At 37.6% G+C, this 27,841-nt stretch overlaps 6 protein-coding genes and 1 long non-coding RNA gene across 12 annotated transcripts in view; 5 read left to right on the plus strand and 2 right to left on the minus strand.

Annotated features, from left to right (window-relative positions):
• The first annotated feature begins 356 nt into the window (after positions 1 to 356).
• LOC117228821 (uncharacterized) lies at positions 357 to 5,191 on the plus strand. The gene is made up of 4 exons (XM_033484827.2): positions 357 to 477; positions 2,412 to 2,545; positions 3,199 to 3,399; positions 4,538 to 5,191. Exons 1-4 carry the CDS (start codon positions 399 to 401, stop codon positions 4,895 to 4,897), a joined length of 774 nt encoding a protein of 257 aa, XP_033340718.2. The 5' UTR covers positions 357 to 398; the 3' UTR covers positions 4,898 to 5,191.
• On the minus strand, positions 5,173 to 10,960 carry LOC117228819 (gem-associated protein 7). 4 transcript variants are annotated; one of them, XR_013034616.1, is made up of 4 exons: positions 10,763 to 10,956; positions 10,202 to 10,404; positions 8,953 to 9,123; positions 7,030 to 7,803 (listed from the first exon to the last, which is right to left on the minus strand). XR_013034616.1 is itself a non-coding variant. In XM_076525820.1 (3 exons), exons 1-2 carry the CDS (start codon positions 10,893 to 10,895, stop codon positions 10,217 to 10,219), a joined length of 321 nt encoding a protein of 106 aa, XP_076381935.1. In that variant the 5' UTR covers positions 10,896 to 10,960; the 3' UTR covers positions 7,030 to 7,803; positions 10,202 to 10,216. The 4 variants fall into 4 exon arrangements, 2 of the variants coding, with proteins under 2 accessions (XP_076381934.1, XP_076381935.1); XR_013034617.1 differs by having other exon boundaries at positions 7,030 to 8,848; XM_076525820.1 differs by lacking the exon at positions 8,953 to 9,123 and having other exon boundaries at positions 10,763 to 10,960.
• Positions 7,730 to 8,918, plus strand: LOC117228818 (Mediator complex subunit 30). Of its 2 annotated transcripts, none has more exons than XM_033484822.2 (4): positions 7,730 to 7,869; positions 7,930 to 8,334; positions 8,411 to 8,667; positions 8,749 to 8,918. In XM_033484822.2, exons 1-4 carry the CDS (start codon positions 7,752 to 7,754, stop codon positions 8,845 to 8,847), a joined length of 879 nt encoding a protein of 292 aa, XP_033340713.1. In that variant the 5' UTR covers positions 7,730 to 7,751; the 3' UTR covers positions 8,848 to 8,918. The 2 variants fall into 2 exon arrangements, with proteins under 2 accessions (XP_033340713.1, XP_033340714.1); XM_033484823.2 differs by having other exon boundaries at positions 7,731 to 7,869; positions 7,966 to 8,334.
• LOC117228938 (uncharacterized) lies at positions 10,848 to 13,063 on the plus strand. The gene is made up of 3 exons (XM_033485040.2): positions 10,848 to 11,382; positions 11,441 to 12,045; positions 12,372 to 13,063. Exons 1-3 carry the CDS (start codon positions 11,334 to 11,336, stop codon positions 12,942 to 12,944), a joined length of 1,227 nt encoding a protein of 408 aa, XP_033340931.2. The 5' UTR covers positions 10,848 to 11,333; the 3' UTR covers positions 12,945 to 13,063.
• A 133-nt stretch (positions 13,064 to 13,196) lies between these two features.
• Positions 13,197 to 14,966, plus strand: LOC117228939 (uncharacterized). Its single transcript, XM_033485041.2, has 2 exons — positions 13,197 to 13,495; positions 13,863 to 14,966. Exons 1-2 carry the CDS (start codon positions 13,417 to 13,419, stop codon positions 14,483 to 14,485), a joined length of 702 nt encoding a protein of 233 aa, XP_033340932.2. The 5' UTR covers positions 13,197 to 13,416; the 3' UTR covers positions 14,486 to 14,966.
• A 6,130-nt stretch (positions 14,967 to 21,096) lies between these two features.
• The window catches only part of LOC117228977 (RNA-binding protein 38), a 39,433-nt gene continuing 32,688 nt past the window's right edge, over positions 21,097 to 27,841 (plus strand). Inside the window, exons 1-3 of one of the 2 annotated variants that reach the window (XM_033485097.2) lie at positions 21,097 to 21,211; positions 21,317 to 21,496; positions 26,058 to 26,463. In XM_033485097.2, the coding sequence (XP_033340988.1) occupies positions 26,191 to 26,463 (273 nt within the window). In that variant the 5' untranslated portion in view covers positions 21,097 to 21,211; positions 21,317 to 21,496; positions 26,058 to 26,190. Of the gene's footprint in view, positions 21,497 to 26,057; positions 26,464 to 27,841 lie in introns of both variants that reach the window. The other variant, XM_033485098.2, reaches the window with a different exon arrangement.
• Positions 22,741 to 23,534, minus strand: LOC117228982 (uncharacterized). Its single transcript, XR_004492418.2, has 2 exons — positions 23,263 to 23,534; positions 22,741 to 23,156 (listed from the first exon to the last, which is right to left on the minus strand). It is a non-coding gene; the product is annotated as an uncharacterized LOC117228982 (long non-coding RNA).

Genomic DNA, 27,841 nt, shown 5'->3' on the forward strand with positions numbered 1-27,841 from the left:
TTCCTTTGTTCCAAGCGCGCGATACCGAAAAGCTGCAAACAAAATCGCAAGAATTCATTATTAATTTCAGCATACATCAGAAAAGGTACAAGCGTTCCGGTGTGGTCAATTTAACCGTCGGCACGCACAGTTCGACGATCGTGGGTGGATCCTGGAACGAGGATGAAAGTAGTTGCAGCCCGAATCGCCGGTCGGCTTCCAGGAAAAAAGGGTATCCTAATAGCCATTGTTCCGATTGCCGAAAGTAAAGGAAGATTCGACTTTTTGCTCGGATATTAACGGAACGTCGTTAACCCCGAGGGACCTCTTCGTGGTAGAGAGTAGAGATCGAAGGGTAGAGGGGACCGTACATATAAAGGAGGAAGCCCCGCGATCCGGGGGCTCAGTACCGTTCAAAGATGCAGGCTGCTGAGATGCTGTGCAATACCAGGGTCTACCATCTTGTGTTTCTAATATCGCTCGCTATTGGTCATGTCCGTGAGTAACAGGAATATTCGAAATCGCCCGCGTAGTCGAGCCGGGGACCCGAAAATCTGCCGTGAAGTTTCGTTTAGTCACCGAACCGAGGCACGAAGTGTTACACTGTGGAAAATAACATGACCACCTTGAGAAAAAGAAAAAAAAAAAGAATCAACTGTTCTGAGTGTGCGTAACGAAGGGACCTTTGTGACTGATTCTCGATGAACGATGCTTCCGCGCGTTTACGGAAACCTTTGCTATCACGGGAAGCCGGTTTATAATAGGTGATAGAAAAGGGAAATGTGCGTAGGACGCGGCCGTTGCTGAAGGGCTACGTGCATACGAGTCCACTAGTGGACAAGATAGTGGGACAACCGTGAGAAATTATGGGGATTTCAGATGGGCATTGTGCACAGTCAGACTTTATGGGTAAAAGTATTCGAAAAGTATTGGAAATAACTAATCAAATATTCTTGTTCGTGTGAAATAATATTTCAAAATTTCTTTTTGACGAGAGAAGAAAATATTTACTACTTTGACAGTAAATACGTTTTTAGGGGGTTAATAATAATACGTTAGTAATAATACGTTCAAGGGGTTAAAGATGAAAGCGCCAATTGAAGTGACTTTGCGCTGTAAGCTCATTAAACGATACAGAAGCGTCACGATATGGAACGAAATATGTGCTCTTTTACAAAAATATTTTGACTCATGCTACTGCTGAATTAATTATTGTTATATATAGTTATAGTATACTGCTAGACTGCGGATTTTATGCATTTATGACTGGACTTAAAATGCTGGATAAATTAAAACAATTAAAAAATATTGGAAATACTGTTTGCAACTCTTGTTACATTTATTAAATTAATTTATTAAATTAATCACTCGACGAACGCAATTAAAAAGAAACGTTAACAATATTATGTATTATGTATTATCGTATGTGAAACATCTTTACAAATTGGTCGACTAAACCGATCGAAATCTGTAAAAGTAATTAAAAATGTTATACTCTCTCATTAATTGCACGCAATTAATCGGACATAGTCTAGTAAATTAAACTTTCAAACTTATTAAAAAAAAAACCTGAAATCGTTTGATCCAATTTCAGAAAAGATTATCCTCGTGTAAAGAATATCGGAATATTAATAATAATCGCTATAGTTTTAAATTTGCTTCCTAATTGATTTCTAGAAACCGGTACAACCTATAAAACCATCAAGGAATTTAATCTGAGACTTTCGCTGTAAGAGATCCTGCTATTATCATTACAGAGCTTCCGCAATACTTTAAGTAATTGCTCTATCTTAATCAGTGAGCAATAACGATTTCCAGTAGCAGGAAAATTGAGAATCGATAACTTCTTCGAAAGTTGTTCAAAAGCAACAGCAATTTCGCTTATAGATAATTCGATCAACTATTTCGATTAATACGATATAAGAAACCTTTTCTGAGATTATTGTTCCAAGGAAAATTATCGAGCTTCTTTCGCATATGGCTCAGTAAATAAAAAGACTAGTTACAGACATCCGGTAAACGAAATGTTAATTATTTTAGTCTTTTTACTGTTACACCTACCCATTTCTATTATACGTTACGATCAGTGATTCGATCAAATTGCACATAAAAGTTTGAAACGAACGGGCCCTAACCATGGACTCTGAACCACTTATCCATTTATAAGCCTAATTATAAATCGGTTGTTTAATACCTCATAGCCCTTTACCGCGGCCACAATACGAGTACTTTAATAGACGAATGATATACATTTAAAAATTAGATACACTTCGGAAACTGCGAATTCATCGAATTATCTATTCTATAATCAATCAAATAGTTCGGAACGTGCTCGAAGAGAAAACTACTCCGCTCGAGTTGCTCGACCGAATAACGCGTACACTTTTATTTCGTGAGCTTCAACGTAAATTGATATCCTAATCGCCTTGCAGATTCAGCACCGTACCAAACGTTACCCAATATCGCAGGTTATATCCCGGTGTACATAAGACACGGGAATCAGCCTTTAGAAGAAATAAATCCCCAGCTGGCGGAGGCATTCCACGAAAAATCGGCCGTGCAACAGGTAATTTGACTCTGCCATAGAAACAGAACTTAGAAGCATAATCGTTCCAGAAATCTGTCGTCACCTATCATCGCAATAATTATTGGCATCGAAATATTGATCATAGTTTCAAGACGATTCTGTTAAACAGTTACGTTAGTGTGATCTGTTAATTTGTTGCAACAGAAAAGCATTAAAATGTGCATTAAATAAATAATATAATTCAGCCTCCATTGTTAAAATTGTCACCGAGTGACAGCTAATGCTGATATCAAAAGTGTTCCAATTAGATTGGAAAGTTAGCTCAACACGTTTTCTAACATCTCTACTTTTCTTCGATTTGTGAAAGGTTTAAAAAACGACTAACATACAGTAAATAAGATATCGTACTTACCGTGGCTTTTATTATTAGATGCATTCAACGATACGCACTAAAGAACACTCTGAAAACAAATAATTAAAATACAATTCAAATAAGGTATTTACTTTAACTTTCACTTAATTATCAGGAACTATATTGCATTAGCTCTTACTAACATATTCATCCCGATTTACACTGCTACATGACATATCTCGCATATTAAACTGATGGTACAATTTACGCGTAACAATTTGTCAAATTTCTAACTAAATTTCTTCAGTAGCCAATTAAGTGTTTCGACATTGCATTACAGGCCACCGTCTTACCTAATGTTAACGGTCCCACAGATAGCAGTTTAGTGGACGAAGCAAGCAAAATCAAGGTAGAGGCTAAACGTATTAGAAAAGCGGAGAACGATGTCTCCCCGATAGACAAGATATGCAAAGGGTCAATGAACAAGGATATCGACGCAGAAATAAAGAAATACAAAGAGATCTCCGAATCAGTGAACCAGGTAACGAGCCTCAAGTTTCTTGTTCATTGATTTCGTGCAGCCTTCGTGCTGAATTTTCGAATGATTTAACAACTGAAATGCTTTCACTAACAAGGATGGGTGGTATGCCATGGCCATTGTATGCGCACCAACAATAATCGACGTGACAGTTCCGAGAATCACGATCGTGTTTGCTGAATATACTGTGTTCGTAGCTTCTGTATAATGTATATTTTTTTTTCAACCGATGTTCGCGTACAATGCCTAATCAACAGATGAAATCGGTGACTCATCGATTCGATTGTCCTTTTAAGTCATACATACATCATACTGTATTAATAGTAGTATATTTACACCGACGGCAAATACCTTAAACTTTTAAATGCGCGCGGTTTCCGACGGTGGAAAAGTAAAAATAAACTTTTGAAAGTTATGTCAGCGAACATCATCGATGATATTAAGTCCGTAGAGATATTTTATGAAATAAAATTCAAGAACGGAACTTTCTTTTTGAGTTTCGAACTATACTAAATTCCTATATATAGTGAACTCAAGATTAGCTGTTAAATAAATATATTTTTTTCTATATCTTTATGTGAACTGGAATTTCGTTACAACTAAGTTAAAAAATTAAATTGCCAGTATTAATAAACATGTTAAATGACTAGACAAAATTGGAAATTCGGACAATTTTCTCGGGTTAAAGGGTTGATGAAGCTTTAATTGTACGTACAATTACATGTGCTATTGACTCACGCGTCCTTAATTTATTGATTATCACATTCTTGAAAGTCGATGTTAATGTTCAAATCATACGACAGGTTCTTTTACAAATTACGCAGCAGCAGTCATTAGTGGAACGTCATTCGTATGCGTTCTCGACGAATATTCGAGAGAGGTTCCGTACGAAAAATTTCTAAATAATTCTCTTTTGTTTCCATATGAAAAAACATCCCTTAAAGAAATTAATATAATATATGTATACTAATATGATTCCTAATAGAGAAGTAAAAATATTTGTCTTGATTGCAAAGGAATATTGTTAAATTTTCTAACGACGCTACCTCATCAAAGGTTTTTTCTAAAAATTGATTTCGACATTAATGCAATAATATCATATTCAACATCGCAGTTAAAACAATGGTTTCATATGTTCAAGCTCCGGCCAGTAATGGAAGAAGACAAAACTGTTTTGAAGAAAATGCAAGCTGAGTTAGAGGACAAATTAAAGATTTTAGAGGTACAGAAAGGTTGTGTCAAAGACCTTTCTCAGACGCCTAAACCGTCGACGAATGTAGACCGCAAAATACATGAAATCGCTAACGACAATCCCCTTCAACTGCGCATGAAGGATGGCCTTCGTATAGGTGAAAATATTCTCTCATCTATATTCGGAGGCAAGAAGAATATCAGAAATCAACGGTATCCAGATCGATTCCGAGACGCGGATGTTCCGCAGGAAATATTGGATGAGACGGAGCGGGCAAAGAAACAAAATCTAGAAGAGAAATCAAAATGAAGCAACTATTCTGTCCATAGTGAGACTTACTTGTAGTACTACGGCTGCACTAGAATTTTGTGATACATACTTGTTTAGTGGATCGCGCGAGTGAATTTCTTTATTGCAAAGTATTAAAAGAGTGAAATCACTTTATTGTAAGTTATTATTGATTGTTCTATGTAGAAAGTATTATTAACCATATAGAGAGAATATTACTCGAACAGTTCTAGAACATAACTCGGCTACCATGAAACATGTAATTTATTGCGGAAATTTAATAAAATATCTGAACATTTGTTACAATCGACAAAACCAGTTTATTCAGTTACCAAAAGTACAAAAAGCTGACTGCGTGAATGCAATTACATTTTCTTCGTTGAAAGATAACGATGCTATCACAACATCCCATGAATGACTCCCCGACGAGCGGACTCCGATAATTTCTTATCGATTCTTTCATCCGGATTGACTTTACCCTCGTCGAAAGTCGGGGCCCGTGCCTCGATTCTGTAATCGTTGTTAGGAACGTTCAAAACCAGCAAAGCTGGTATCACGCTGAACTCGTTGCTCCTAGAAATCTTTCGAACACGCTTTGGATTCTGAAAGATATCTTCATCAACGTTTATGTCCAGATACAGCCGCCGATCCTGAAGAAATCTGGTGCTCGACAAGACGAACGTTTTGTCACGAAATTTACAAACGAAAGCCGGCAGATTCTGCTTCGCCTCGGGTATGTAAACGTCGCGAATTGCTTTACAATGAACGTTGGGCGACTTCTTCAAGGTCACTGGTATCCTTTGCCCATCGAGATATCCGTTTCCACGCAGTTCCTCATTAAGATTCCCGACATCGTTCCAAGCGCTGGGAAAAACTGGCGTCTTCAAACTTCGATTCGTTTGATCCGGAGCAGCCACGTGAACGTTAGCAATCCTCGACAAAGAAAAGATTAGGCACAGCTGTTTCGTCTCGTAAGGACATGATTCATAGAAACCGTTCATTTTCGGTTTCTTCTGGTCTGAGTCTTCGAGCAAGGTGTCACTGTTCACTGGTTTACTGGTCGATCGTTTCAGGTCAATTACTCCGCGCCTGTGGCTGCCGTTCACGTGCAGATCCGTTGTTTTTGGCGTGCCGATGAAAGTCTGGTCTTGGGTCGTTCTACCCTCGCAGAGGGACACTATGTGTGCCAACAATGCGACGAAGAAAAGTTGCTTGCGAAGCATTCTAACAAGAGCGAGGGAACGTCCACGGTTGCCCTTCGTGCAGGTACCGTTTCTTTTGCTGGCAGACTGGTTCTCTAACGTTGAACAGCCCTCGTGACAGACTGTTGGACACTGACTGTCACGGAAAAAAAACTATGTTCCTGTGAGCGAGCAAGGTGCACGGAGACAGAAGATTGGCCCGTTCCCGTCTGCTCTGTTCATTTTGTGCGCGCTGACCTTATCTCCTGTTTAGACATCGCTCGAATACCGTCCGATTCTGACCTATCTTCCAAAGAATTTCACTTCGACTTTGATCCTGCGGGAGATGCTTTCGAGCTACTTGTCTTTCCTGCATTCAGTATAAATTTCTGTCACTTCGGTGTACCATTATTTTTAAAAGTTGAAAATATGGAGAAAACATGCGCTATTATAATTCTGGCACAAACGAATTGTTTAGCTTCTACTGCAACTTTCGAAGCTACTGGTCCTGAATAAAGCGTAGATGTTTCTTACTACGTTATATATACATTGCTATTTTTAAAAGAAATATCGGAAAACTATGCATATACTCATAATTCTGGTGCAAAAGAATTTTTCAAATGAATCGTTGGAAGATTTAGAATTTTATTGTAACAGAATTTTTATGTAGAAATTAATACATTATACATAGAAATAATAATACATTGTTATTAGAAATAATATCACATTATACATTAAATGGTCATCACTGAAATATTCAAGAAAAATGTATATTAATTTTTAACTTTGATAATCTCTTCTATTGTAATGTTATTTTAAACAATATTTTGTTATATATACACTCCCCAGAAACTAATTCGGCAGAATCTTTTGTACGGTAATTTAATAAATTGAATATAACAAAATTTTGAAGTATTACAACAATATTTACAAAAGGAGAAAACCAAGCACATAAATAAAATAATCTTGGCATAACGTTTAAAGAATATATTTTTATTTTAAATATAGAGTAATTACACATAAAAATACAAATACAGATTTTTAAAATCGAATTTGAATACCTATCTATCTTTACATTGTGTTGTTCCAAACTACACGCATCAATACTTAAAAAATTTAATACAATATTAATAATATGTTACATTTGAATAAAAATAGTATATTCACGAATATTGAGTTCGCATAGAAAATTGCTTTTTGAAAAATTCGAAAATCGATTAATGTGAATAGAAGCCGATAATATAACATGGTGTCGCTACTAGCGTGGCACACGTGCGCAATGTGATGTCAACAATTTATAACGTAATATGTGAGACGTGCATTTTATATAGCACGCAATCGTAGAAAATATGAATATTTTATGGTTACATTGTTACTAATGTCAAGATGGTGTAATTCTTTGTGTAATTTCAAATAGAAAGCGAAAACATCGGAAAGTTATAGATTAAAACTTCTTATGTGCAACGAACACAATTTGCACATTTTGCCAACGTACTGATTAGTGACTTTTGGACTCTTCATATACAAGTAAAAATCAATTAAATTAACCCAAAAATTTAGTACCACGAATTGTGAAACTGTTAAACGTGCAGTATTAAAATGACATAACCTAACATAACCTAAAAATTTTCTAACTCTACTGATAAATTGTTCCTCTGCCATCGTATATCGGCAAATTATAAATTTTGAAAAATATGGCGGGCCAACAACATCCTTTCCCTTCTGGATTTCCTAATGTACAGCAATCTGCAATGCGAACACAGTTTGGTGGAGGACAAATGGTATCCGGTTTAATGGGGCCTCAACAGGGCGGTGAGTACATTAATATAAGAAACTAGTAAATTTGATAGAACTAGATTCAAATCATTATAGGTATGGTGAGCCCTCAACAATTTGGTGTTGGTGTAGGAGTAGGAGTAGGTGTGGGTGGTGTAGGTACAAATGCAATGGGTATGCCTACTCAACAAGTATTAGCACAACAGCAACAACAACAACAATCTGTTGCAATGCAACAACAGATGCAGCAGATGCAACAACAACAATTGCAATTGCAGCAGCAGCAGCAAGCAGCTATGGTACAACAGAATAATCAAACAAATAATCAAGCAACTACGCCGCAAACACCTGTACCTCCTACGCAGCCTCCACCACAACAACAGCAAACTAAGGAATTTAACACTGCCAGTTTATGCAGATTTGGACAAGAAACTGTCCAAGATATCGTCAGCCGCACTTTAGAAGTGTTCCAAACATTAAAAGTCTTACAACCACCAAATGGTATGTAGAATTAAATTGATGTCTTCTACATAAATTACTTTCGATTGTACTATTTAAACAACTATTAAAATTTCAGGAATGGCCCAAGGAACAAGTGTAGCTAATGAGAAGAAGAATAAGGTGCAAGAACAACTAAGGACGTTAAAACTGTTATTTAAGCGTTTAAGACTGATTTATGAAAAATGCAATGAAAACTGCCAATTACAAGGTATGGAGTACACACATATAGAAAGTTTAATTCCTCTAAAAGAAGAATGGGACATGAAATCTGATGAGAAAAAGACATCCGAGGCTTACAGACTGGCTTGCGAAGAAAGCAAAGAAATCATGGAGGTAAGTTGTAATTGAAAATGCAATATAGAAAATAGATTCTTTAAATTTCATGAATTACACACTGTTGTTTATGTTTTTCAGCAAGTTGTATTAAAAAATAGGCATCTTAAAGAAATCATTGATCACCTACGACGTATCATTTCAGAAATAAATACGATGTTGAACATGCGACGATCTTAAACTATGAATTGTACATAAATATTTGTGTAAGTTATTATAAAATTGCATTAAAAATAACAATTTATTTCCTATGTAAATTAAAATTATTACGAATCTATTACATACCTCTTATTAATGCATCTAGAGAAATATCATTGGATAGCAATAGGGCTTCAGGAATTTTTTCTACTTTTATTCTGAAATTACGTATATAGACTCCTAAGCGGTCTATGTCATAATTTCGATACTCAACACAAGCACGAGCATTTTCATGTAAATAAAATTCTTCTTTTCTACCTGTAAGATATACAGTTCAACTTATGTATGTTTAATTTTTGATGTAATTGTTAAATGTATAATTCTAGAACAAAGATGATTTTCTCTGATCAGAAATACAATTTAATATTTTTAGTTCGTTGAATTCTTTCCATTCATTTGTTCAAATATTTATCAGAATACATTTGAATACAATCAAATCAAATCATACATCAACACAGTTTACTCTGTGTTGAGAAAAGAAATACAAAACTTACATATAATAATTTTATGAAACATTTATGCTCTGAAAAAGACTACTTTTCTTCATAGAAGTAATAAAATACTCAAGCGAGTACTTAATAACGTCTGTATATAAAAATATGGTTATACATGTCAGTTATAAACAATAAATTTTTTAATGATGGTTATAGTGTGTGAAAGAAGGCCCTCTACCATTAAATGATGTGCTTGAGTGATTTTGCGATCTGTAGGATCTACTTGGCTGAAGATTCATTCAAAACGTGATTTTTTACTTTTGTAGTATATTTTTAATTTTAGAGTGTTTTCCAAGAACAAAACGTGTCATAAAAGATCATTTTCTTTAGAACAATGGAAAGAAGAAGAATTAAACAAAATGTATGATGTTTTAATAAGTTTTAACAATGAAAGAAATAAGAGCACAGTGAATTAAATTATAGGAATAAGAGCTGTGGAAATCAAAAGGAAATGCTATACTGAAGGTCCATACAAAAGTGCATTTTCCAAAACCTAAAAAATCATTTTAAATAAATGGATACCAATAAGTGAAAGTGATGGCACTGTTAGTGATAACTAATAACGGTCTTTTTGGTTTAATTTAATGATAAAAAAGAAGTATAATTTGGTACTAGTATGAAAGTTACAGTTGTAATATTAATATAGATATAATTTGTATAAGAAACTTTGCAGGACATTATCAACTGCATTTTAAAAGTATTTAAAGTGTTTAAAGCGTTACAGTTACCTAATAGTCTTTGGAATTAAATTGACGCATCTTATGTATCCTATTTTATATGTTAAATATGTAATGATCTAACATAGATATTTTACATATAGTAGAAGTACTGTTATTACTTACCTATGATTGAATACATCATTGTACAGTGTTAATGTCTTTCACATCCATATAAATAATGTCATTTGCTCTCAAAACTGCTTGTGGAATATTTCCTAATGGTGTTTCCAGATTACGTACATAGACTTCCAAGCAGTCTATATCACAGCCTCGAAACTCGGCAGAAACTCGAGTGTTTTCATATAAATAAAACTCTGCTTTCTTACCTGTAACATAATATAGTTCAACTTGTTATGTGTAATTCCTGTTTAACCTAATTTTGAAATTTATACAACATTTAAAGATAATTTTCAAACATTAACAATTTCGTTGCATTTTTCTTATCTAATAATATGATTGTTTGATTCTGTAACTTTTGTCAACAGAGATCAAATATAATTAAACTCCTATCAATTAAATTCGCGCATAGGAACTGCACTTTAACATTGGCGCCATATTTAAATAATTTCGCGGTTAATTAAATTGAAAAACAAAGAAACCAATAATTGTTGTTAAATTTGATCAATACGACATAGTTTTTAGCTATGAAATCTAAATAAAGAAGGAAATATGACGATGTCGTACCAACAATTCCAGTAATCACTCGCAGAAATCGTTCGCGCAGATATGCACGAGCTTCTTGTTTTTCCGGAGCCGCAAAGTCTAAGTTAGTATCAATTTCATCTAATTGCATATTGTCTCCAGCTGCATCGGTCATTTTTGCAGGAAACTTATCCGACTTCTAAAAGTGAGTGTATGTCAGTGTGTGTGTAGTATCTCTTGTATGGCGGAATTACTGGTAAATGCGCGCGCATCTCTGTTGTACCCGCCAATTTCAAACGTCGATACGCTATTTTCGACGTTATCACATAGCACATGAATACTTCCATATCTTTTACAAATATATGCGAAAAATATAGCTACGATAATAGAATAATTGATAACTTTCGAAGATACTCGCTTCCGTATTCGACTCTGCAGCAGACACCCACATATCCTAATGAGGAAGTTTACATCGCGATAATTAACATATTTTCAATGGTATCTGAGGAACTTTCACAGAATGGAACATGGGGGCGACCCGCAGGTACAAAATTTTGTTTAAAGAGCTTCTTTAGTTTCTCTCCACTCTCGTTTTGACCGTCGCGCAGTCACAATGAGTTTCTTGATCTACGCTTTTCTAATCGCCTCGATTTCTAGCAACAGTGAGTATAAAATCGCGACTATTTCTAGCCACAAAATACTATTTCGCTTCTATTCTAGTATTAAATTGCGATACGGCAGTCACCACGAAGAACCATGAAAATCAAACACCGAAAACCCCGACTCTATGGAAGGGTTTGCCATCGCCAAGGCAAAGTACGTTGAAAATAGAAGAATTAAACAAACCCATCGATGGGAACGCGAACTCTCCGATAAGAAAGAGTAAAATCTTAGGGAGTTTGGCATTTTTAGCCGGTTTGAGTGTCGCCGGTTTAACGGGTCCAGTGAAAACGTACGCTAAGCCTCTGCCTGTGACTTTAAATTTCGATGCATCTCGAGTTTCACCGCATATTGCTCCGATTTACGGCCCTTACCCGTACGTGCCGCATCCGTATATCTTTACCACTCCGTTTGGATTATATACCCTGTTAAGCCCCGTTAATTTACAACCAATCGCCGGTTTGCAAAACGACGTGCAATCGCTGGCGCAGCAAGAACAGATACTGAATTTGCTCGGGAACAAAAAGCCGGTCGACTTGTTGAACAACAATGACGAATATACAGAAGAGGCCAAGAGGGTTGAGAATCTGAAAACTTCGAACACCGCTCAAGTGGAGGCTGGCGGAGCTGTAGAATTTGAAGACGACCGGCACGCGGAAGAGAAGGTGAGAATTTGGTAACGTTAGCTATTGGACAATAAATGTTGACGGTTCTTCTATAACAAACTTTCATCTATTTAAAGCTGTTCACGTTCTTATTTTGTTTTTCGTTTCCCGTATACATTTCTATACATTTTTTTAAATTACGGAGATTAAAGTATTCTTGCTTTAGAAAACGTATTGCATACCTTGGGCTTCTGAAAATGCTGATGTTTTTTTTTTATATCTGCATCGTTTTCAGCACGTTCATTTTTATTATTTTCCAAAAGCTTTAACAATTTTGAATTTATTGCGAATCTATTGACGATAAATATGTGATATTGTTGCAATAGATGTTTAAAGCAGCCAGTTCCTGTAACGAGCAAAAGGAATTAAGGAGAAAACAAGATAAATTATCGGAGTACAACGCCGATGATAGCTCTAATATCGGCTCGCAACTATTCGACATTTTTCGCAGTCCAAATAAAACGAAGCAGCTCAAGGGCGAGGCTGCCACCAATGTTTCGAATACGAGAAACGATACGAACACACCCCCTCTAATGATCAATGGAACTACGACGAATAACAACACCAATAACCAAACAACAAGTCCGCCGTTTTATGGTTATTACTCTGGATATCCACAAGATATACATCACGTCGAGTTTACTACCGAAACGAACAACTACAAGTATCATAATTACGATCACCTTAATTACAATTTACCGTCGTACGATAAGCCGGAGAACTTTTACTCAGACGAACGGTACAATTATTATTTTAATCCGCCTCCAGACGCTTCTGCCACCAACGAATTCCCTCGAGAACAAATACCTGAATATTTTCCTCACGATTTCAATAGATACATGTACACGTCGTACAACGCACCGCCAATTCCTAATAATGGTTTTAGACCTGTCGCGTAGATCATGTATTGTAATAAGATGCTTTTCATACATTTCAAAAGAAATTTTTTGTTACTAATGGAAGATTAAAATTAAAATTTAATAAACTTGTCGCGCCAAATGCACATTTAACACTTGAACTGTGAACGTATCTATTCTCCAACTATGCGCATTGATTTTTCACTTTGGAGAAAAGTATAAAAAAAAATTCGTACAACATTGTTAAATGCGCCTGCTCTTTTAGCCGTAAGTTTCTCTACTCGATAACTTTATTTACGGATGTTTACAATTTAAGGATTATTTATCAGTTGCTACATCCACGTAACACCAATGTAAATAACTTATTATGATCTTCCAATAATGTCGACGCCATTGTCTATCCGTGTCCCAAGGTGGCACAACGGCCTACAGTCGGCTTTGCTAGATCAGTGCGAGAATTTTAACGAATAGCATAACTCCGACATGTTTAGAGAGCGTTTAGAGTATCGTTAATATGTTCTATGGGAAAGTGAAAATGTTTCTGTTATTGTTCATTAGTTTGGTGTCCATGTGTGACTTCCACGTGTTATCAAGTAAGTACAGCAGAAATTAATTAGACAGATAGTATGATATATATGAATGGTAAAATGACGTGGAAATTGCTAATCTATGAAGAAAGTGTACTGCCACAGTTATCTAATGGAATTAAATATACTTTCATGAAAATGATTGAAAATTGATATTTTTCTTATTACTGACGACTAACTGTTCTTTTTTTTAAATCGAATATTGACAATTAAGGGCTTCCTAATAAATTTGTATTCGTAATCGATCGATGAAAAATCTATTAATAGACTTTCGATAGGTAATGTGTTAATTTTTAATGCTTACTCAGAATTTTTAAGAGTTTATTACTGCATCCGTACATTCGAAATTACTATTTAATGTTTATTTTCGTAGAAACACATTCAACAGAACTCTACGATGATGCCAACGACTTATCGGACCGATTAACGGCTTTTCCGCCATTGTCTGATGAAATCACCGAACTCACGCCTACGATCCAGAATAAACAGAAGGCAAATCGTAAATACGCGGAACTTGTCGGTCGACCAAGCAGAAATGTGCTATTTGATAAAGAGTTTGGTTCGCTTCCAGACGAAAATAAGAAGAAAGAAGCCTCTGAATTTTCAGGTTCATTTCCATTCAAATTATCACTAGATTTGACAGCAAAAAAAAGACAATGGCCTCAAATAATATTTGACAAGCGATTGCGGAAGAGAGACCTTTCCGACAAAAATGATCACGCAAGGAACGGTATATCAAGAAGGAATCTGACGAAAGCGCAAGTATTAGGACGTTTGCTATTGAGTAATGTTTCAAAGAAAAATGAAAAGGATGTTCAGGATGATTATATTGAGGACGATGACGACGATGACTATTCTAAACACAAGAATATAAAGAAGATGAATTGGGAGGACTATCGGAACGAAGATGGAGCAAGCGTGATGGAGTTGGTCGCTTTAAATACACGACACAAGATGTATATGCAACTAGGTCTTGATAACGATTATTTATATTAGAAATAGCAATGAGAATACCGAACTCGTTTTAACATCAGGTTGAAATCATTTAAACACGATCAAAAAAAAGTTTACAGGAAGTGTAAAGGAGAAAAAGCTAGATATTTTGACTGATTTGATAGTCCTAATGTTAATTGACATTGTAGTGTTCAATTCTATATTTTATTATTAAAAATAGTCCTCGATCGCGACAATTCTTATTTATCGAATAGTAAATCGGTAACATCGAAATCTTTTATTTTACATATCTTTATTAAAAGTAGATGTTGATCGCGATCCCACTGATCATAAATATATTCGATTGTCATTTATAAAATACTAATCGAACAGTATTGCAACATTCAAAATCCCACATTTCATTATTAAAATCAAATCTTGAACACACGATCCTACCGATTATAAATATATTAAATTATCGTGTACCGAATCACGGTTACTGGCAAAGATACGTCGAAATAAAATTCCTATTTTATCCAGCTCATCGCTAGGCATACTTTCTGTACAGTCCTCCTCGCCTCTATTTTAAACTGCAAACACTACTAACAAGCAAACGCATAATGAAACTTCCGGAATTCTTCATAGTAACGGCGTGCCTCTATTAGCAGCGAGCGTGCCCTTGATAATGTAATTCGTGCATTAAGAAAACATGAGCCTAGCTGTTTGTTTGAACAATTGTTCGCAGATTGTACAGTTGCCGATGGTTGTTTCTGTGACGGAAAGCGAAATCGTGGCTTATGCATTACTATAAAACATTGCGATAAACTATAAACCGTGGCCGCTTTAATTGTCAATTAATCAGAGAACTCTTCTAACGGAGACGACCAATTGGACAGCGTGGTTCGCAGGGAAGAAACCTGTTTTATTTTCGGACGAGTTTGGAGGGCTGGGCTTCTCGTCTATTTCGAGAAGGCCGCCACTGCTGGTATTGTGTCTCTAAAGACGCGGATACTTTGCAGCTTTCACGTGTAATTCTTCAAACAGAAAAATTTTCACCGTTCCTACATCTTCGATCATACTGTCGTCCTTTTTGCAAATGACGTCGGATTCGTGTTTTAAATATAAACAAGTATGTATATTCTTGGCTATATTGTTTAAATGTTCGACGAGTCTATAAAATGGGCAAGCCAAGAAAGTTGGTGGAACGCATTTAACATATTTCCTGGCACTTTGTGCACGTTACAGAGATTCCGCCGTTTAATTGATTCGCCTTTGGAAATCTATTGCGCACTTTCACTTGCAATTTGCATGTAACGCAGTACGTACGAAGTGCACACGAAAACTACTTATACCTGGCTATTTCGAAGTGTAATATATGTTCGAGGCAGGCCCGATACTCGCACGCTATTGCGTGCGTGATTATGCAATAAGCAAATAGGAAATGCCCGACTTCCTTCGCGGAAGCGTAAAGTCCCTTTTGGAATACTGATAAAATCGCAATGTGTTACACATTGCCTCCCAAAAATGCCACAGGTTTCCTGTCTGCTGCGATGAACGAAAATATTCCATAAACAATAATGCTCACGACGCTTGTTTGTTTTACGTACGCCTCGTTGGCGAACAATTTATAGTAATTCCATTAGCATAAAGCATTTCGGAAATACAGAGTCCCGAATTCTGACATTCTATCGGAGTGCTTTTGGTCACCAGGGAAGCATCTATGCGATCAGATTAGAGCATGTCTCTTTAAGTCTAAATATATACCGGGTGTCAGGGTTGAATGCCCTAGGATTTCCGGTGTTCATCGGATGCTCTTTGGTTTTCCGTTTTTTTTTCCTCTACTTTCAGCACAAGCAGCTCGCGTCTCTACGTTTCTCGATAATGTCGCCGCTCTCTGCATCTCTTTCCACGCCGCTCCGCACGCTTTTTTCCACACGAAACCCAATAGCCTTGCATCCTCTAGGACACTTCAGGACTATTTCCTGCGTGTCGGACAAGCCGGATGAGAAACCGCAAATGTAAACCCCCACAACGCACTCCAGTGACACGGTAAACGGGCCACACTTACCGTATTACTGTACACAGGATCGGAAAGAGCTGCGATCAATATGGTTCACTTCGAGCAACAATGTATAGCTGCTCCCGTAAGTTGGTTAACCGGCCAGCGCACGTTGGTTCTTCAAGAAATTCAACGAGTATTTTAATATAAATTTCGCGAGGGGTAGCATCCTAACTACCGATAGCTAGTGAATTATTTTTCAAAATTTACAATCAACGATTCCTTAAACAATTTCTCAATTACAATTTGACTGTAATTTCATCCTTTCGTTGTGCTTATTAGACTGCGGATTTTTCTTTTTCTTTTCAAATATAAATTGTCCGCGTTAATTGCAAGATACAATAAGGTGGTACATAGACATTTCATTTTTCTTTTCACTTTTCTTTTGAAATTAAATTGAGAAAAATGTTCATAGAATGGACACTGCTAAAATGACAATTCGATTCTTCAATTAGTGTGGTATTAACATTAATCTTTAACGTTGCTTCAATTTCTCAAATATGTATATCGAAACAAAAGGATAAACGGTTTCTCCAAATTGATAGCGAATAATTTTCCACTCGAAATAGAAAAAAAGAGCTTCCAGCTATTTCGGACAATCCCAAATTCGTTTCTGCTAATCGAAGGTGATCTACGAAAATGAAGAGGCGCTCGGTAGCGTGCGAAGCATCGTGGGTATTCGAAAATTGATCGAAAGGACAGTCCGTCCAGAGACAATAAGGGTGTCGGTTCACCCTTTGGAGGCGCGCGTTTTGACGTTCTTTAAGGGTCCGCCTCATCGAGTATGCAACGACGTAGCAACAAATGTACGTACTCACGAAATGTTCTGTGGACACACGCGTTTTGGACTTGGTGCACGTGCACACAGAGACGGAACGGGTCGTTCTGTGTGGTAAATGCACCACGCTCGGGTAAGAACCCCGGCTTCATGCACGAGGGTACGAGAGAGAGAGAGAGAGAGAGAGAGGGAGGAGAGTGAGAGAGGGAGAAAGAAAGGCGAGAGACAGCTGTGGGGCAGCTGGCAGCGCGTGCCACGAACCTATGGGGTCTCCTTCAAACGTGGACGACGATGATATCCTATACTTTGTGACATGTAACTAACGGCATGCTTCGAACAATACGATGAACAGGGCCTGCTGATCGATCCCGGATCGAGAAAGAGCCTCCGCAGATTATCCCTTTCGCAATTGTCTACCAGGTTACACCGGAATGCATCTTTCATTCATTCATTGTCCAACGCATCCTGTGTGCGTTTGTTCGAAACTTCCAAAATTGCATTTAAAAGAGGAAATGGGAGCTGAAAGAGTTCTAGTCAAAATCCTTCGCGTACTAACATATGTTTAAAGTCATTCGGAACGAGAACATTTTTCTGTCGAACTAATGCTTGCGCGAAAATTGAATGTTGTGTATAGACGTTGTTTTCAATAGACACATTTGTGCACGGACTCGTTCCGAGTATATTTTAATAGACACATTTGTCTATGATCTTTTCATTGGAGCTACACTTGGATATTGTAAAATAAAGTGACGGTTACAAATGCTCCTGTAAAGGTGACACCAATTGATAACATTCTGGGCTGATGATTTATTATTGGAGATCGTGCCAAGAAGAACACAAGAGGTGTCCGTAAATATTGAAATTTTTCTCTTAACTAGCTCTTGACACACAAATTGACTAGTCGACGCACGTGGCCTATAAATTTTAACATCTTTAGCCGGGAGGAATTGAGTTCATAACAAGAAGTGTCCAAATGATATGAAATACACCATTAATCTACGAAGATATTAAAAAATTCTAAATGATTGTTCGACAGAACAAGTTCGTATAATAAAAATTACAAATATGATTTCTTGAATATTCAGATTCCGTTACAGTTTGATATGCGAGGCATTGACCTTTTATCACGGACAGCGAATTAACATTTTCCGCTTCTTTGTTTAATGCGTTCACCGCGTTTGTGGAAAGAGCGCAGGAGGCACTGGCATTGTGCGAGATTGAAACGGGATGTCGGGCTTCCTTGAAAGTTTTCACCCGCTCCGAAGAAAAGAGATCAGCGGGTTCAAAACCTTCGGGGGAGTGTTTCAAGCCAGTGAACATCTGCCGTCGTGTGCAGCGATAATAATTCGAACAGCTGATACTCCTTGCCGGATCATCGTATTGCCTCGTGGATCCTGCGGAATCGTTTCGGGCCAGTACTTTTCGAAAGCTTCCGAATTTCTGGCACCGTCACCTCATCTCTTCTCGGTACGTTAACTGCCGTCGTATTTTTGTCACGGAGTCGTCAGAATTACAACAAAAACGAGAGAAGAGATCCAAAGGAAGCCAGAACGGCTGCACGCGTTCGAATTCTAACGGACAACGGCCATTGTTCCGATTGCCGAATGAAACGAATACAATAACGATATCATGTCTTTAACACGTGAATCCGGCTTATTCTAATTAATGATTAATCCTATTTTACCACCGAAAGTGCTCGTAACGATTTATCGTTGTAGCCGTTTATTGTTCCAGAACATCTAACACGTTCGTAATCATCGTAAACCGTCATTTGATCGAATGAAATGTGTATGTTTAGGAAGTACATAATAACAAGTACAGCAAAGAAATTTCATTAAATTTCTGAACATTGCGCCATACGTGACGGCTGCAAATAAGAACGTAAACTAATTTGGTTTTTCCGCGCAAATTGCAGAATGGCCGTTGCAAGCTTGCGTCTCTTCTAGTGAGTCTATTTAGATCCTTATTTTGTTGAAATAAATGTTTCATTTGATGATAGTCTGATAATAGTCTTTATGACAACAAAAAGATTGTCCAATATTTTAAACAATACATAAACATTTTATGATTAAAATTTCAAAACAGTTATATTAAATTCTTTCTCAGTTTATAATTATTTAGTACTATTGATATTTAGCAAATGGTCTTTAATAATTGCTACAAGGTTTACACTACAGATTTATATTATACAGCACTGTTATAACGATGAAAGTATAGCCCGATTATTTTTAAATACTCAAATATTTAATGACTGTATTTCAAGTTTTTTATTTGGGAATTTAGTGCTTTCCAAGATATTAGTGAAAAACGTTTATTACTACATAATGAATTCTGCGTATACGTACTTGTTCGTAGCGGCGTTTATGCAGTACGGGACCCCCACTTTTCTCAGTGACTACTATAACGGGTGAACTTGTGAGGAAGAGATCTTCTCCATGGAAAATGGAGAGCTCGGGATTCCTGTAATATTTAATATTATCGAACGTGAATATAGTTAAAATGGATTCGCTCGTTTGAAAGAATACTGTACTAAACCAACTTTAATTTACCTTATTAGTAAATCTTTAAATATAATGATAAATGGTTGCTGGAAGAAGAACTAATGAGACCAATAACGATAATTAATTTTTGGACACCCTATAGATACTGCGATCATGCTACTTCTACTTTATCGACGGCTGAATTTATGTTGACAGGCGACGAACGAAACTACCATGGGCGAAGATGCTTGTGTTAGTAACGTCTGGATAAGCGTCGTTTTATGTATTAGCATCATCTGTATACGCAGCTTCTAGTGCGCAGCATTTAAAGTTTTTCGTGAATATCTTGGAAACTACTATATTCCTGGAACTTTTTATAGAGGAGATACCTTCCTGACTAGTTCACCCGTTATAGTAGCTGCCGAGAAAAGTGGAGCTCCTGTGCTGACATACACACCGTCACGGACAAATACGTATACGCAGAATTCATCATAATAGTAGTAAACGTATTTCATTAATATCTTGGAAAGTACCGAATTCTCAAAACTAATATTTTATACTTCGGATGCTCTCACCCACCCCTACACCTCGTCCAAATTTCGTCTTGGTTGGGAAGAAAGCAAGTTTCAGAAATTCATAATTATTATGTATAATAATAAAAAAATGCTCTCCGCTCTGTCTTCAATATTCAAACATTGAAACATTAAAAATGACAAGGAATTATTATTATTATTATTATTATTATTACAAGGAATTAAATTCTTCCAAATACAATATTATGTTATAGAATATTTTTTATAACAATAAAACAATCTTCTGACTTCTGCTTTAAATATTGCAAAGTGTAATGTTTAAAAATCAGAAGGAGTTTTCTGAATTTTTATTAAATTCGCAATTATTTGACCAAAGAAACGACTTCCAAAAATAGCTGAACCTGCAAGGTTTAAAATACAGTTTTATATTATTTAATATAATCTATATACTTATTTAATAAATAAATATATTATAATAAAAAGATTCTTGAATATTTAAAAAACAAAAATGTGGCGTTTGAAAGCTCAAAAATATCCTCGAAGAAGATTCTCCAGTTTGCTATATTCTAACGATTAAAAATGCCAAAGGAATTCGTTTTAATTCTATTGAAAAATTCGCAATCGTTCGATCGACGGCGAGAAAATTTATAAATCCTTTCAGGGGTGAGAAACGTTTGAAGATTTGTCAACACGTCGCAAGCCGATTCAACCGCTCTCATCACCCGTGGCTCGTCCTGCCGTTGTTACGCTACACTACTGGTAGCGGGCGATGGTGGGGATTAGGATGGACCAATGGGAAGAGAAATTATGTAGGAACCCGGCGAACTGGTGTGCGGCACGGTAACTTAAAGGTAGCTCGGTACTCGCACGTGGGCCTTCGTTCGTGTCGGATGTGTGCGCGCAGGGAAAATCGCCAATCGTAAAGACATCAGTTACCACGTAGGTGTCGTCAACAGTGCATCGAGTCTAATTATATGTGCACACGATTAACACGTGCAAACGTTCAGGGAATCATTCTCATTCGTCCGTGCTAATTATTAACAGAAAAAGAAACTGTCTCGACCGTACCGCGAGCAGCTGTTGTGCATTGTTAATCCGCGACATCTATTTCATCGAGGATCGAGTATTATCACACCGCCAAAGGGGTTACTTGTGTGAATTCCTTCCTGGTGTTTCCTGTTCGGATTACCCACGATATCGCAAGTGTGCCGAGGAACCTGATAGGTGCGTATCAAAAACAGTTTGGTGAATTTGCGGAAATACATTTGATGCGGTTATCCAATTGCGACCGATCGGCAAGATTTCTGGCAAGATATATATCGTTGGAAAACGGCCGACTGTGGTGGGGGTCGTTACGTTGCACAATGAATAGTTCGTGCTTTCTTCGTGGATTGCCATTTTTTCCTGCTCATTGTGGCTCTTTGTGACGATATTGAAAAGATTCTTCGCTGGACAAAGAGAGATGCGAGAGCGTTTTTCGTTCGAAACCGTGTCGGTAACACAGGCGTTAGCGATGTTTGCACGTCGGACAAAGTCTCAACGGAATCGGGCAACGCTCGGCGACCGTTTCACTGCATTATTATTCCATTCTGGAAATGCTGTTTATCCGATGGCCAAATGTTTCGGCGTGGCTATCCTGTGCGTTCGTAAAACGATCTGCTTATTCTCTCGGTTGTTCTTGTTCCACCCCTATTGCAGCGGTCTCGTCACGACAAAGGGAGTACACGGCGACGGGCACGTGTACCACGACGTTTATTAATAAACCTCGACGTCGGCTCCGACGATTTCTCTTTAGCAGGAGGTCTGGAAACGCGCGCAGGTGATTACAACCGTCTGGCGTGAAGAATCAGAGAAACATTATTTTTTTTGTTTCGCATTTTCTTTTTTGCATGAAATTCCGTACTATCGTACGCAACGAGCAACCACCACGAGTCTTGCATCGCTGCTTTCAAATGTATTAATAATTATTTCATTGATCCTCTATTGTCTAATTTATGAACATCAGTAATTCGAAATTCAGATTATTGCAAGTTCATTTAGCCTCATTGGTCGATCTAAATAAACGTTTGGATAAAATTTGATTAACATTTTACAGCTACAAAAGATGAAAAATATCGGTTCATTCTTTAAGTTTCTTAGATATTTTGGTGTCTATTATATTGCGACGAATATTTGCCTCTGGTGTAGTAGAATTCTAACAGTTTACTCATAATGATTGGTTAACAAGAAATATAAGCAATTTTTGGAACGCGACTCGCGGTGTTGTCTGCGATGTTTAATGAAATTTTTCGGTGGATTGTGAAACGAAGGAGCAAACTGTTGGCTTTTCTGGAACTCTGGCCTTTGCGACTTTGGCCGAGAAGATATTTTGGTTAGTTTCGTCGAGCGCGTGGCAATCGGCCAATGTCGTTGCGCGAGGCTGCACCGTGATCGAGTCATGATGTAGATTTTTGGGGAACTATTGCAAATTATATTTGTTCAGACATTTTAATGTCCCATATTTTAATTTCTAATTTCTAGTGACCATATTTAATTACAAAAGGTATTTTTACAATTTATCATCATTACTTTGTCTGCTTTTTAGATTATTAAGGATGTTCGGTTTAGGTGACATTTTTAGCAAGAAAATTTTGGACAGCAGCGAACTCCCTTCTTTGCATACAATATGCACATTTATATCGGTGTTCTGGCCTTCGGACAAAATTTCATAGAATTCAACTGTTCCACTTATTTATAGTTGACACTTATTTCCGTTGATTTATGAGGTACCTGCTGCATAATAATTGACACTTTTCAAAGTCCTAATGGTAATGCGTTTCATTACTTGAAGGGTTTCAAATATTATTCCCGTCTTTGTGTGGGCCCTATTGTTCATTAAATCTGCCTGAAAATATATTTATCATCAATTGTAATATCTGTTAAAGACAATAACAACGTACAATCTCTCTTCTATAAATAAATTCGTGGAAAGTCAGAAATGCTGACATTACTTTTCAAGCAATCATTATATCTCTCACCGCGAAGATTCTTGTGCACTGAACCAAATGCACAAACGTTCCCGTTTTCGATAACTTTCTAATTTTGAATGGTGTTTAGATCTCGTGCAAACAGCGTCCTCGTCTTTAAAATCTACCACACTGTGACTTTATATTTCGTTGGAGCCTTTTTATGAAGCATTTTTCATTTTACAATATATAGAAAACATCGTAATATTTGTTTACCTTACAGTATTATTTAAGTATTTCTCTTGAAATTTTGAATAGCTTCGTTCGTTCTTCGAGTACAAACAAAATCGAAATTTAATAAATCTCATAGATGCAACTGTTATATCAACGCATTACTTACCATCGATTATATTATAGTTTTCGAAAAATCTTTATTCCACAATGGCAATTTCTAAGAAGCTTATTACACAATCATGGTAGATTCCATTAATACTGAAACTAGTTTGCAAATACCTTTCATTACAAATTCGATGATTGGTAGTCCTGAAAATATGGTTAACACGGTTGCATCATATCCTGCGAGGAATTGAGATATTCATGTCTACGGGAATACGGGCATTAATCGAGCATATACATAATACGGTTGTTGCTTCTACGGTAGTCGTAGTTATAAAAAAAAAAATGGCAATAAAAAAGAAAAGAGCGGCCTTTATGCTCGACCGAGCCTCCCGGCGTAGTTGTGACCGGCTCTAGGATGAGGAAAAAGGGAGAAAGAGCAACGGTGGTGGTGGAGGTGGAGTCCGATGGCAGTACAACAATATGATTATACGGCGTGCTGCACCGGTTTTCTGCAGCAGCTGCCGTCGTTTTAGGGGATCGGACAGAAACGGACGACGAAGGGCCGTTCTTGTGAAGTGGTGCACTATCACGGATGGTGTTGGTGGTAGTGAGGCAGGTGGGGTGGGGGGTTACAGGAGGGGGTCGGAAGAGAACGTAGGGCCCACTTAGGAGGGTCTGTGCCTAATGTGCACAATGTGAGTGCGAGAAAGAGGGAGCGATCGACCGTGCGAGGAAAAAACCGAAAGTGAGCCAGAGAGAGAGAGAAAGGAAGAGAGGGAGGGAAAGAGAGAGAGAGAGAGAGGGAAAAAGGAGAGGAGGACCCTTCTGTAGGCATCCATCCACCACTATCCTCGCCTGCAGCATTGCAGAAATTCGAAAGCCGAGCCACACGAAAAATACCCTGCCTATACCTAGCCTCGGTCGCAGCAGAGTTTTGCTCCTTGTGAAGAGCAAAACTGGCTCCCTTTTTAAGACCGTTAACAAACCTTGAATGGAGGTCAGGGTCCCTTCCCTCCTTCCCCTTTTCTTCCTCGTGGTACCTTTTTCTGTATCCTTCTTTCGACCACGCCGGTTTTGCCTGTTCCTCTTCCTCTTGCCATCGGGTTCTCGCCGGTTTTTCCTTGGCCCCGGCAAGGGTTCAGCTTCCACGCGCTCTCGCTCTCGCGTAGAGGGGGATTTTTGATCTGGTCCCTTTTATGCTTGCGCGCGAAACAAGACTCATTGAATCCGTGGAATCGGTGGAGCCGAGTGGAACGGTAACTTCGCTGAGTGTGTCAGACCAGAAGGGAGGAGAGAGGTTTATTTTTGTCTTTCTTTCGATGTCGTGCGAAGACGTGCACGCCGTATCGGATGCTTCGGCCGTGAACGTGTGTCTCTGTGCGCACGTACCCGCCTCATTTGTTTGTGCATTTCGCGAGGATCACGTGGGGTGGTGGTGGCTGCGATTCGTCGAAGGGTCGCGCGTTCCGAGTTTTCTGCACTGAATGCCCCCCCTCCCCTTCCGCCCCGTCCGTTGCGACGCGTTTCGCTGTTCTGTTCCGCTTGAACAACCCGTATGCCGAAGCATCGGACACGCAGCACGAAATTAGAATTATTAATTAGCTAGAACGTTATCACAAGTGTCCTAGCGGTGGTAAAATTCGTCGATATAGGAAATTATAACTTAATTATGGAAAAAGAGTACATTTATACTGAAAATGTCGCATAGGTATTTTCTTGTATGTATTTGTCGATAATGATTTCAGGTGAAACTATAGTCCATTCTTTATGTCGTAATTGGCACCAATATTTCGTCCAAAACGTGCAACCTATTTTCTCTAGTTATAAAATTGAGAAATTATGTGCATGAATATATGTAGAAAATTACAAGTGTCCCTGAAGGAAATGATATTCACTAATTATAAATTTGGATAGTGACAAATTACGTTGAAGTAAATTTACAAATTGAGTAGAAGATAATTAGGTGGTATATTTTAGGTGAAACATCCTGTATATTCTGCACGTATCAAGCATTTTATTTTTATTCACAGAGTAGATTAAGATATTTCTCATGTATGTCTCAATATTTCTATAGTTTCAATGAATGTAAAGCAAAACATCAATTTTGGCCTATCTGGTGGTTCGTTATTAATGCGTTTAACTGAGAAAATATTTACTTAAAGAATCCAAGAATCCATCACAATAGATTTCCATTATTATAGTTCTTAAAAATAGTGATTACATTTCGTAGTTTCACGGACTCGACGTAGAACATTTAACACACTTGTGACATAATTCCTGAACTATTGCCACAATGTGTTTCCACGTGCTCGGCAGAATCGAACGGTGATTTCAACGCCCACAGGGAATACGCATGAGACCGAACTCCGGCTTCACTCGGGGCTCTATCGCGTCGTTTTAGCAACCCAAGCGTCTCGATAAAACCTTTGCTTTAGAAATCCGCAAAATCTGTTAAATAAACAGCTTAGTATTAACAGAAAACGTATTTTGTGAATTTTCAGATCACCAAGTCTCTAGTCATCTAAATGCAGCTAACCTTGTGACGTAATTAGCGTTGATCAAGGTACCAAAGAAAGTGTCAAAATTGAGCAAGTCGTCGTTCCATCTGGCGGTGATCTCGCCAAAATTTGGAGGATGTTGATGCCTGGTGCCGCTGGTCTCAGTGCCGTCGGCGCGGTGGGTGCCGTCGGGGCGCCAGGGCCGGACGAACTGGTATCGAGCCTGGGCGCATTGGCGGGTACCACGCCGCAACAGAAAGACACCACATGGACGAAATTGTTCGTCGGCGGTTTGCCGTATCACACCACCGACAAAAGCCTTAGGGAACATTTCAATGTGTACGGGGACATCGAGGAGGCCGTCGTCATCACCGACAGGCAAACGGGGAAAAGTAGAGGCTACGGTTTCGTAAGTATCGCAGATCTATTGTTGCGTTTGATTTTTCATTGGTTTTGTTGTTTGACGTCTATTGTGATTTGTTTGGAGTTCGTGAATATGCTTAGAATGAGTAGTTTTCAATTTCTCGTTATCTCGTGGTTAATCCAATATTTACGGTTGAGAAATTACATCAGGGTTTTTTTTCCTTGTACGTAGGGTCTGTGAACGATTAACACTAAACTTACCAAGTTTCGCAATAAAAACATTCGAAAATTCGAACGAATTCGAACATCTCACCTTTACGAGGCACTCACATCAGACTGCTCGGTAGGTTTAGTGTTAAGCGTACATTGGAACCTCGATTATCCGAACGTCTGTATCATCCAAACACTTTCCAAATACAATTTATTCTAATCCACACGCAACGTTAATTATTATACAAATCGATACAGTTATGATCTAACACTGTAACGAAGCAACTGCTCCATTATCCGAACACTCATGTTTCCTTGCTCGTTTCGGATGATCGAGGTTTTAACATAATAATTTTCCACGGAATATTTTTCAGTCGCAAAGAATTGCTAAAGCTAAAAAACAAATTGGTTTTAATACATACCGAAACGACTTAGCCTGTGCAGGTGATCAACGCGTATAGTTTGTTCGTATTCGATTGAATTGTCCGTTAATTTCGAGCGGCTAGTGCTTCCAACAGAAAGAATAGAAACTTATTTCGTAGTCGCCGCGCAACGTTCGGACGAATTCGTTATGGGAGCGCGCAGAGATAATGGTTCAACTATATTACGATAACATAACCAGTTTTTTGTACATTCATATGTAAAAAACACGTTTCTGCTTTCCGCTAATGATAATGCCTTTTCTTTCACAAGGCGCGCCGTAGCTCCCGTAACTGCATATATATTCTATTGTTGTTGCTCCTCTTATCACTTATACGGGAGATAATATGGAAATATATTTGTTTATTGTCTCGTTTAACCTGCTCCAGTTGTTTATTTTCCGCTGAAATGATTATCGTTTTGTCGGAAACTCGTTCTTCGATGACTTCTTTATGTTTAACCTTAAACTGGATTATTCTGAATTCTAATATTTTCGAAAACATACGGAATCGTGCACATTAACTTAGTCAAGGAAACACATTTTTCCTTCTCATTTTGATTTGTATATAGTAATCAGTGAAACTGGTAATTTGTACGAAGATCTTTAACGGTGGACATCGTATAAAGCACACAGATAATTTGATGATTATAAAGTACTATTCCTGCAAAAGAAGATTAAAGTTATAAGAAATTCAATTTGTATCTCTAGAATGATCATTAGTACTGCGGATTTTTTTTTTTTTTTTTTTAATGCTTTTATGTCGGAAACGAGCATTTGTAATTTTCAAAAGGAG

Source organism: Megalopta genalis, chromosome 12 (assembly GCF_051020955.1).
Source record: "Megalopta genalis isolate 19385.01 chromosome 12, iyMegGena1_principal, whole genome shotgun sequence".
Classification (NCBI taxonomy): Eukaryota; Metazoa; Arthropoda; class Insecta; order Hymenoptera; family Halictidae; genus Megalopta; species Megalopta genalis.